General features: G+C 37.2%; 1 protein-coding gene across 24 annotated transcripts in view; it reads right to left on the reverse strand.

Moving 5' to 3' along the window:
- Window positions 1-12139, reverse strand: part of FOXP2 (forkhead box P2) — a 437363-nt gene that overhangs the window by 69747 nt on the left and 355477 nt on the right. For all 24 annotated transcript variants that reach the window (XM_073619859.1, XM_073619860.1, XM_073619857.1 and 21 more), the window contains 5 exons: window positions 10414-10615; window positions 9026-9102; window positions 8791-8892; window positions 6156-6277; window positions 2433-2502 (listed from right to left, as the gene is read on the reverse strand). In XM_073619859.1, coding sequence (XP_073475960.1) covers window positions 2433-2502; window positions 6156-6277; window positions 8791-8892; window positions 9026-9102; window positions 10414-10615 — 573 coding nt within the window. The remainder of the gene's footprint in view (window positions 1-2432; window positions 2503-6155; window positions 6278-8790; window positions 8893-9025; window positions 9103-10413; window positions 10616-12139) is intronic.

The following is a 12139-nucleotide window of genomic DNA, read 5'->3' on the forward strand; positions in this document are numbered from 1 at the left end:
TTCTAGCTTACTGCCAATTCAGTGCGTTAAGGGCTGTAATGGTAAGTTTAGATTACTTTCAGCATAGTACACTAATCCTCCCATTGGAAATGTATTGGTTTAAATCACACAGAATTAATAGCAGCAGCTCAGTCAGACACACTGAGAAAACATGAGTATTCCAAAACTTGCCACAGGGTGTCCTTCTTGCCACTTCACATCAAAAGTAATAGAAATTAGGAACAGAGCATTTTTGCTATATAACTAACTGTACCTGCTAAAACTAATAAAGGAAAGTATGTCAGATAGATAGATAGATAGATAGATAGATAGATAGATAGATAGATAGATAGATAGATAGATAGATAGATAGATAGATAGATAGATAGATAGATAGATAGATAGATTATTACGGGAGGTAAGACTATCTAACTTAATCCTTAAACTCACCCTAACACTTAATTATCCCCTTATCAGAACCATAAAAGTCAACATAACCCTTAAAGCTAACTTTTAACACTTAATCTACCAATAATACTAAACTGTTTAAGTGGAGCTAGCATCAAATTATTTTTTTCATGTTAGGCGAATGCATACTAAGCAATATATCGCTTTACTACCAATAGGTATTTATTACTATTCAGAGATCTATTTTTCATCTATTTTTCTTTCAGGAGGTCACCATCTTTGTTCGAGCACTATCCCAGGTGAACATCTACTTTCTAGAGACTGAGGTGTAAGGATGGGCTCAGGTGTGTTCGCAGCTCCACATGCCTGTGCCTGCCAGGAAGCTTACACTGCGCAGCGCTAATCACAGGCAGAGAGACATTTCCTGATCTGTGCAGCCGCTGATCAGGAAACGTCTCACTGCCTGTGATTAGCGATGCGCAGTGTAAGCTTCCTGGTGGGCTCGGGCATGTGGAGTTGCAAACACGCCTTAGCCCATCCTTACTGAGGTGCTGGCTTAGATATCATAGATAAATCATGTTACCTGTGCAGTGCTTCATTCACAATTGACTAACACAAATCAGCTCCATGCTGCTGCCTACCACCTTTTTAGCTACAAAATTAAAAAGTTACAGTCTGAACGTTGGGGCAGAGGAGACTGAGGAAATGCTTCCTCCTGTCAGAGTCTGATGGCCTTCATCTCAGTCTAGGCATAGTCACTTGTCTGAAGCTGAACAGCTCCTTTTAAATTAAATGAGAGGCACTTTTTTGAAAATGATATACTTGGTGCATATTCTGACATATCTTTTGTTTATTCATACGGATTTGTAAAGGTACTGCTAATTCTACTTTAGGCAAATTTGGAAATGTAACCCTTTACCTGATTTTAACACTTAACTCCTAACCAAGCACTACAAATAATACTACTTGTGAAGCCTACAACATAAGGCAACATGACATGTCAAACATTGGCACAGGCCGCCACTGTTGACCTCCACAGTAAATGGTAGTTACCATATTGTCATGCTGATCATCTTCTTGGCATATACAGCCTTGTGCGTTTACTCTGACTTTTCTGAACTACATAATTATTATGGGTCAGCAAATCTGAAGATACTGAAGCCACGGGGTCTGCATGACAAGCCAGGCAACTAGCATTTTTGAAAAGCGCAAACGCAGTCCCTATATTAATTTATCCTGTCACGTTACTGTAAAAAAATAAAATAAAATAACTTCCTTAATTTTAACCATATTCTTAATAGTCAACACTGGCCCTTAACGTTAACCCTATTTGTACCCTTAAATGATAAGTTCACCTTTTATGAAAAAAAATAATACATGCACATATTTTTGCAGGAAAAAAATGTGTATTTATTATTTTTCCTACAGGAGTCTGCAAAGCTTTGCACCTTGATCAATGGGTTGCGGAAGCAATGTTAGACTCCTGAACACCCTTCAGCTTTCTGCTTCTATCTCTGTGGACTTTCAGTTTGAACAATGGAGGAATGGACTACAAGTACACTGATCGGCATGTCTGTAGTTCATTGAGAACTACAAGCCACCTGCCGTAGTGGTAGACAGGACTTGTAGTCTCTTCATTTGCAAATCACTGTGAATAAATGATGAGGCTGTGTGGGCCGAGCCTTGCACAGCTGCACTGAATTTAAATGAGAAAAGTGGCTGGGGGGGATCCCCTGGGGGAAGATGCAGCAGGAGCTGGAACATGTTATATGTTACACCCTAAATACAGGTATAACAGGTAACATGTACTTTAAGGTGAACTTGGACTTTAACACTGACCTTTTGCCCTCTGAAACACTTCCTCAATGTTAACCTTATTCCTATCCTTAACATTCAATTAAAACCACTAAAAACTGACTCTAACATTGATCCCTAATGCTCATTAAACCCATGAGCTTACAGTTCTATACCAAGAAAGCTAGAGATGCAGTATACAGTATGTTGTGTGTTACAAGTAAAATAAAAATTACTTCAGATTATGTTACCTGTAAACTTGCATTGAGAGCTGCACCATAGCCGAGGCTGGTAGGTATGTTTTTGACTAATGTAGGACTACTGCAAAATAAATAAAAACATTTTTTGAATAAAACAATTGGTCTGATTGTGCAGTTCTAGCTAAACTAAACCTAAAATCAAAAGTATTCAAGATAATGCAATTGTTGCTGTACAACAGAAATGCAGATTCAGGTCAACCTAACTTAGTCTCATACAGTCACAAACATTTGCTTGTAAAAATTAGCACGTCACAACAAATAAAATCTTAATCTAAAATGAAAGTGAACATGTGGGTAGAAAAAAAATCTATATTTGCAACACAGTGGGGGTTATTTACTAAAGGCAAATCCACTTTGCGCTACAAGTGCAAACTACAAGTGCAAAGTGCACTTGGAAGTGCAGTTGCTGTAGATCCGAGGGGGACATGCAGGGAAAATAAAAAACAGCATTTTAGCTTGCACATGATTGGATGATAAAATCAGCAGAGCTTCCCCTCATTTCAGATCTACCACTCAGAACAGCGACTGCACTTCCAAGTGCACTTTGCACTCATAGTTTGCACTTGTAGTGCAAAGTGGATTTGCCTTTGGTAAATAACCCCCAGTGTGTTTATTCAGTGTGTGGCCCTCTCTGGCTGGCCAAAAACTAGATTTTTCTTGCTTCTAAAGGCCCGTACACACGATCTGACTTTTTGACAACAAACATGCAAATTAGCTGTTTTAAGGCAACATCCGACCATGTGTACGCTCTATCGGACAAACTTTTTCTGTTTCCATCGGACTTTTGTTGGCTGTGCGAACGCACAAACTTTCCGGCAACAAAAGTCCGATGGAGCAAAGTCCGATCGTGTGTACACAAAACCATCTGACTTTTGTACAAACTACAGTACCCAGGTGTGAAAATCTGGTTCTCAGCGACAGGGTACTGTACATCTCGCGATGGCTGCAATAGGAAAAACAAATTTTCCTACTGCGGCGGGCGCGAGAGGGAATTCCCCTTCAGGAACATACCAGACCCTTCGGTCTGGTATGGATTTTAAGGGAAAGCCCCTAAGTTGAAAAAATGGCGTGGGGGCCCCCGCCAAAATCCATACCAGACCCTTATCCGAGCACGCAGCCGGCCGGTCAGGGAAGGGAGTGGGGACGAGCGAGCGCCCCCCCCCCCCGAACCGTACCAGGCCGCATGCCCTCAACATGGGGGGTGGGGCTTTGGCTGAAAAACCACGTGATTTGGTGAAAGTTGGCTGAAAAAGTTCTGCCGTGTGTATGCAATACAAACTTATGGCCAAGGCCCTTTGTACAAAAATCCAAGGGAAAGTTTGTACAAAGTCCTATCGTGTGTATGAGGCTTAAGGCAACTTTACTCTGTGTACAGGACCGTAATTCGTGTGGCCACCCTTTCATTATATATATATATATATATATATATATATATATATATATATATATATATATACACACAGGCGTGGTCAGGCATTGTTAATCTGTTTCCAACTCATCCTTCTAATTACTAACAAATATGGATAATACAGGTAGTGTGGCTGATCAGTTTCGAGCACTTACCGAGCCAAATGAACCACCGACTGTATAACTAAAATGTGACAGTAATACAAGGGATAAGTTGGCAATGTTGATTACCAGTTCTTTCTGTGGCACCTATAGAACTTCCAGCCTAATGCATAAACAGGTTATTATTTTACAAAGGGCTAGTAGAGCCTTTTTCAACCAGGGTGCCTTGAGGTTTCTTCAGGGGTGCCTTGGCATAATGCCTAAAAATTGATCAAATTTGTATACAAGCCAGCAGGTGGATCAAGCCTGCCCTTTAGTTACACAAAGCCGCGGGTTTTCAGTATGCACCATTACAACTTTCTAGACACTGCCATCCTAACAACCAATGACATCATCAGTTGACAAGGAGGATGTCTGTCACCTCCACAGCATCCATGATTGACCCTCCTCCGCCTCTCTCCCTCAGCACTGGGGTGACCTTAGCTAACTGATCTCTGCTCTCTTGCAGTGAGAGAGTGGCTAATATGTATTCGAGTACACAACTTCAAGGAAAATGTTTGCATGCCAACCTAAGCTATACTGGCTTAAAAAAACAATATTAATATAGCAATACAGGTGAGAAACTGTATCATGACAATACCACACACTTTTTTCTTTGGTTCATACATGCTCAGCTATGACATGCTGAGGAGGGAGGAGAGAACTCACATAGGTAATGTTTTTATCTTCCACATGTACCTACATCTGGTAGATACAAGTACTTCAAACAGTGTTTTGTCATAAAAAATCTATTTTTTCTTAAAAAGATTATAAAGTTCTATCTGTTTAGTGCTTGGTGGAACACTTTACTGCATGTAACAGTGTAAGAACTAAACCTAAATGCTAGACTAGTTCTAGTTCATAATAAAATTAAAAATATATTTGTTTGGTAGTCTGTGTTCTCATTGTAAACCATGCCAGATGTTTTTATATTTATATATAAGACAGCAAAGCGTCTGGTAATTTTTAGAGACAATTATATTTTATCTGTTATTAACATAGGCACACAAACCTATATTAATAACAACTATCAAACATACAGCTTTATGTTGCTAGGTTGATTCACTAAAGGACTATAGACGTTTCACTTTGCAAGGGTAATTTCACTTAGATTAGTGAATTAGGGGAAGCTCTTCTGACTGCAACCATCCAATCATATGGAAAAAAAAACTATATTCCCTTGCATATGATTGGGTATTCTTTGCAAAGTAAAATGTTACCACATTCACTAAAGTAAAAATTCCCTTGCAAAATGAAAAATCCCTTTGTTAAGCAAACAGCCTAAATTTTTTTACTAAATCAACCCCAGTGTGTTGTCAATCCTACTTATCGTTTAGGAAATTACTGCTACAAGCCTGTTGATGTAGTGGTTTTCAAACAAAAGCAGTGTACTGATCGAGCCAGTGGTAATCAATGCTGATTAGCTTGGATGATGTCTGACCTTTCCTTCTCCTTACAGTAATGTGGGAAGTATATGTATGCAACAAATGAACAACCACCTATATTTTTAGTGTAAAGTAAAAAAAGTGCTTTCTTATTAAATCTCATGTGTCGTCTAATGCAAATGAATCTACAAAAAAATGAAGAAAAAAGAATGAGCAGTATTTTAGTAGTTTAAGAATAAAAATAGATTTAATCTTAATTATTTAATGTTTTTATGTGGCTTTTCAAGATTTACACCTTGGAGGAATTGTAGATAGCTCTATAACATTTTTTGACAATTTGGGGTATGCACAGAAACTGCTAATTACAAAATATGACAATGGACAGGAAATAGTTTGTGAATGCTCTTGTTTTTCAGTATCAGGATCTTTATGCACTTAAAAAAATGTTCACCTAATTACAGTGCAAAGGAAAAAAAATAGAATTTTATGGTAATTTGGTGTTTTATTATGGTAATCCTGAGCTTTTAATATGGATTTTTGGGTTTCAAATAATATGCAATACTCTAAATCATTTTAAACGAAAACCTGGCTCTTTCGTTATATTTATCATCATTAACCTGTCAATTCATTTCCATTCCTCAAATCATTGTTAACCTTAATAAGCCCAGACTCTTTTGCATTTGACCCCTGTGGAGCAAAGATCATGCTTGACGTCTGCTAAACACTGGTGGACAATGGCAACAGATATTTATCATCATATATACCCATAATGGAGACATACCCAGTGATTTTCTGTGACCTTCTTTTCTGATATTCTGCTTCATCTACTGTCCATACAGCCCCTTTAACGTTCTCCACTCGTACAAAACATTTGTGCAGGCTGAGATTGTGACGTACAGCATTCTAAATAAGACATATGAAAGAGGCTCTTCCATTAAATAATCCACAATTTGTTGGTACAGATGCCATGAATTAAAAAAAAAATATATATATATATTTTGCTACAGCATGGACCAAAGTTTAAAAAAAAAAAAAAAAAAAAAAAGGACTTACTTGACCTACACTATATGAACCTTTCAAGCTATTTTAATAATAGCTATGTCAGAACCTCTCTTTCAGTGAGCTGGTCTAAATTGCAATATCTGTACAAATTACAGTATCTTTGAAAATGCCAGAACAATTAGGTCAGCTCAGCTCTGTCCCTGATCAAGCACTCGGGGACAGATGAAATGTCCAAAGGAACCAGTCCTGCTTGAGGTATTAACATGCTAAAAAGGCTACAGTGACACGTGTTAATTTTGCACAAAGCTTTATGCAAATAAGCTCAAAGGCATTCTTTTCATCCCACAATAATGAAATGACAGAGTTTGTTTATTCAGTATTATTAGATGCCATATTCTAGTTACAGTTTAATGTTTTCTGACTACTGGCTTATCTGAGTGATGGGTAAGCATTATAGACATACAGCTAAAAATATACACTACCCAGGACTTCATTTATTGTTCTGTAGTGATAACACTAATAATAAAATATAATATATTCAGTTCTCTCTTTTTAGTTAACATTCTGCACAGAATTTTTGAGGCTGTGTTTTCATAAGCTTACAGAGTATTTTCAGATGAACAAGTACCGGAAACAGTCTAAAGAAACCAAGTTAGCTTATTAATGTTCAAGTTAAATATTAAAAAAAATAAATTGTTTTCTCAGATAGGTGTATCTATAGGTACAGATAATGAAAATTGTATCTATTAAGCTTATCGGTTTCAGGAAAAGTATCCATCTAAATAAATTTACTGTTATAAAGGGGTTAAATATAGCTGAAACATTTATGGAGGGGATCATTAATCTGACATATTTTTATTCGGATTCTTCTGCCGTATACTATCAAGTCAATTCGGTAATGACCTAATTCTTATTTCTTGAATATGAAACAAAGTAATTTTGATAAAGATTTCTTTTTATTTGCACAAAGACAAGCTTCTGGCTTGCTTTAAGAGGAGAATTCTTATAAAAAAAAAAAAAAAAAAAAAGCATAAGCAGATCTAGCATCTGACCTGAAATCCAAGGATTTGATTGATCTTAATGCCCATGGCTCGGAATATGATAATTTTAATATTAATGAGCAAATGAGCAGTTTTATTATGCATGCGATATAGTTAGAACTAATAAGCTGTTCAGAATGAGTTTTGCTGGATCCCCGAGCTGTGGAGATGAGACCAAGCTAAGATATTAAATCACCTTTCATTTCTTTTTAAATTTCTTTCAGTAAATCAAATGACAGAAAATTCAGTACAATCTCTAATGAGTAACAATAGAAAATGCAAATCTTCAACATAAATATTACCTATTGGAAAAAAAAGTAATTAAGTAGATTCTGGACAGGTTCCTGTAGTTGTTTTTTTTTCCCCCCACTAAACAAAACATGTGCCCATTGGCAGTGCCTAAATACAACAATTGCATCACTTTGCAGTGCCACACAGCAGCTAATAACTTCTAAACATTTTGTAAATGAAAAGCATTATAAACCTTTCACACACATATATCTGTAATCGGCTGCCAGATTCATTTGCATTTTAAATCCAAATTAATTCACTTTAGCATATCTCACAGTTGAAAATTCTTAGTATGCTGATGAGTGCTTTGCCGCCTCTGTTCTGCTCAGCTACAAACATTCTCCCCTTTTGTATGAAATGGCTTGTGGCTAATTGATGTTTCTGACTGCTTTTTGAAATGAAAATAAAACAGTTCACTTAGACTGTGCTGAGTACCCTTATCTTGCCAGACATTGCTCTCTACCAGAAATAGATGCATATGACGAACATTTTTTAGCACCCTGCAGGAACCAGACAATAAGGTTGTTTGGACAGGGCTATAGATGAACTCTTTTGTCTAAGTAAATAAACTGCATTTATGTCCTGACAGGATAATATTCACTTTACTTTCTTTTTAGTTCCAGCTGAGTAGCCCCAGCCCTCACTACAGTGGCAGATCCACTCTGTATGATGAGCTATGATGTGTACAAAAGGCATAGACCAAGACAAAACCTACAGCCTCCATTTGTTGCACAAGGCAAACAGACATTTTTCAAACTAATTAGCCAATAATATGCAAGAGAAAAAGTAATATAGTGCGACTAACAAAGGTGTTGATGATTGAGTGCTCACACTGTAATTAGTGTGTCAGGCCCTCATTTCTCTGCCAAGCCTCTGCTATTAATTGCACCAAATTAGAAAACGATATCAGAGGCAAAATTATTCTTTCACTTGTCATTTTGAGAGAGAGAATTCATTCCATTCAAGAGGCAGGTTAAAAAGAGGGGACGCAGATACTAATCTGCTTATGTCATGGAAATAAATGGTCCTTGTGCTATCAGAAAGCACTATGTGAGCCATCTAAAGCTGCTCGAAAGTAGTTACCTTCCAAGTTGCTGCATTACGCCTGAAGTAAGCAAACGTCCGTGTAAACCAACTGTAAATTTCATTAAGTGTTAACTGCATGTCAGACGATTCCATGATAGCCTGAAATGAGACAAAGATGCGTAGTGACATTAAAAAGACTCTCTAACTAGACCAGATGTCATTTGTATCACTGTGTCATCTTGAGATAATAACATACATTCATTGAATGAAAGTTCACTTTCCTTGTACTTACCTGCCTTATGAGAGTTGCATATGTGAATGGAGGACGGACATCTGCATTTTTATAAAACTCGTAGTTTGGGGCAATTTCTAAAACATATAAGAATAGTGTTAAACCTAAAAACTTTACATACCAAATACAAAACTGATATCATGTGTAAGCATAAAATGTAATTTATTAATAAAAAATAATTTGTTTTAGGTTATATATTGGAAAAACTGCCATTATTTTATTCATGCCAAATCTCCAGGATTAAATCTAACCATGTCTTTCTTCTGCATCAAAATAGTATATCAGGAAAACTAGGGCTTTATTGAAAATTCTAAAAGACATGTATATCTTAATTTTAACCACTTCAGCCCCGGAAGATTTGGCTGCTCAATGATCAGGCCATTTTTTGCGATACGGCACTGCGTCTCTTTAACTGACAATTGCGCGGTTGTGCGATGCTGTACCCAAACAAAATTGACGTCCTTTTTTTCCCCCAAATAGAGCTTTCTTTTGGTAGTATTTGATCACCTCTGCGTTTTTTATTTTTTGCACTATAAACAAAAGAGCGACAATTTTGAAAAAAAAAAAAAACACAATATCTTTTACGTTTTTCTATAATAAATATCCCACATTTTTTTTCAAAAAAACTAATTTTTTCCTCAGTTTAGGCCGATATGTAATCTTTTACATATTTTTGGTAAAAAACGTAATAAGCGTATATTGATTGGTTTGCGCAAGCGTTATAGCGTCTACAAAATTTGTGTAGTTGATAGATTTATGGAATTTTCATTACTAGTAATGGCAGCGATCTGCGATTTTTATCGGGACTGCGATATTAGAGGGTTTTGATACATTTTTGGGACCACTGACAATTATACAGCGATCAGTGCTCTAAAAATGCACTGATTACTGTATAGATGTCACTGGCAGGGAAGGGTTAACACTAGGGGCGATAAAGGGGTTAACTGTGTTCCCTAGGTGTGTTCTAACTGTAGGGGGGATGGGACTGACTAGGGTGAGAGAGATCGGTGTTCATATTTAGAATGAACACATGATCTGTCTCCTCTCCCCTGAAAGACCCGGGATTTGTGTGTTTACACACAGATCCCGGTTCTCACTCTGTTACAAGCGATCGCGGGTGCCCGGCGGTCATCGTGCCCGCCAGGCACTTGCATCGGCTCCGGGCACACGCTGCAGCTACATGCTGCAGGCACTCACGCCCCTAGTGGCCAAAGGGTGAATTGACGTAAGGTAACGTTGTTTCACCCAGCTGTGCCATTCTGCCACAGTAAAACTGTGGCGGCTGGTCGGCAAGCAGTTAATATCTAAAAAAACAATCAGTAATAAAAAACATTCCCTAACTTTTGTTTATTTAATTAAAGTTGAAACATATCAAACGATAAGTATACCTGAGGACATGGGTATATTGTATTTGTCAGAATGTCTTCTTCGAATGGCTCCAACATTAGGTACACTGGCCGGCGTGATTACGGAGGGTCCCTGGGTAATTGGAGTGACAGGTGCAGTCGGTGTGGTTGGGGTTTGAGGTAAGCTCTGAGGGGATGTGTCCAACATGTTTTTAGACATGGTGACACTGGACACTAGGTTTAGCTGTAAAAAAAAAAAAAACAACATGCAAATACGTCAGAGAAAGAAAAAAAACTGCACTCATAATATATTTAGGACAGAGAAAATTGGTTTAATATTTAAACTTTGAACATGCTGGTACCCCATTGCTGCAAGGGAAAATAACCTATTATAGACAATTATAACATTTTATGATATGAACCTTATTAGAGAAAAAAGAGAGAGATTATCTAATATTCAAAACATGTTAGCCAAATAGGTAGAAATGTACTTGTGTTCAGCAGTCCTGAGAAATGAAGTGCATACTGATCAGTGAATTGGTTACCTTCAAAATAGTGAAAACAAATCAGAGATCCAAAGAGAAAAGACCTTAAATAAAAGTTCATATTCTGACCATGCTATAGTGTTTGTTCTTAGTCCTAAATCTCAGATGAGAAGCTCCAACCAGCTGGAAAATCTTACACTGACCTTTAGTCTCCTTGCTAATTTGGTGGAATGGTAATGACATTACTACATATTCAAACAAAATTGTCTTAATTGCAAATTAGCCAGAGGAGGCTGAAATTTTTCAAATTAAATCTGATTGAAGATGGGGAGAGGGAAATGGTATTTCCTCACTAACAATCATTTGTGGCATGTGTTAACAAATATAATGAAATGTCAAGTTTGCCAATTCCACTGGAAAGATCATTTTCAATTTGTGATTACAGTGTCACTTATTGCTGATATACGCTAGAAAGTGGGTGTCAGGGTAGAGAAAGGGAAAATAGGTGCGAATATATGCAATCTGTTCTAAAATGTATCATCTATTAATCCCCTCAGTGAACTACTGCTCCTCATTATCAAAAAAAAAGAAAGAAAAAAAAAAGAAAAAGAAAAAAAAAAAAAACTCATCACCTCTACCACACCTCTTTGGCCATAAATAGCATCCAATTAGCAAAATTTAAAAGGAGTGCAACACTTGCAATGATTACAGCCATAATCTGAATTGTATTCATCTGGGATAATATGTGGGTAATTTGATTCATAGCCCTACTTAACCCCTTCACGCTCCTCCAGAACGGCAAGTGTTAAAATGCCTAGACTGATGCTTGTATTAATAATTATTTGTCTGCACACTGCATTAGCCTTTCACCTAAACATAAAATTCAGCTGTTACTGTATGGAATTTGGCAACACCTGCCCCTTTTAAATCCCAAACATTCTTTCTGAGAAACAATATTTTAATAGGGAGAAATGGTGTGTTCAGCATTGATTGATCTTTCTTTGTGGATTTGTTTTACACATTTAGTCAGTGGTGAGATTTGTTAGGGAAACAAAAATTAACATATGCCAGCTAATTGTTCCTCTTTCCTGGGAAGCAGCCAGAAGAAGCACATTAGCAGGCTAATAATAACGACTGGCACCCTGAAGGCATCCCCAAGTGCATCTGTTCCCAATAAACCACAAACTGTTATTCAGCTCCCACTCAAAGCCAGCAGAGTGAAATGGGAATTCTTTGTTACGTACATAAAAAGGCTGAGATGATATGACTAAATGCTGTACTTC

This window comes from Aquarana catesbeiana, linkage group LG03 (genome assembly GCF_042186555.1).
Source record: "Aquarana catesbeiana isolate 2022-GZ linkage group LG03, ASM4218655v1, whole genome shotgun sequence".
In the NCBI taxonomy this organism is placed as follows: Eukaryota; Metazoa; Chordata; class Amphibia; order Anura; family Ranidae; genus Aquarana; species Aquarana catesbeiana.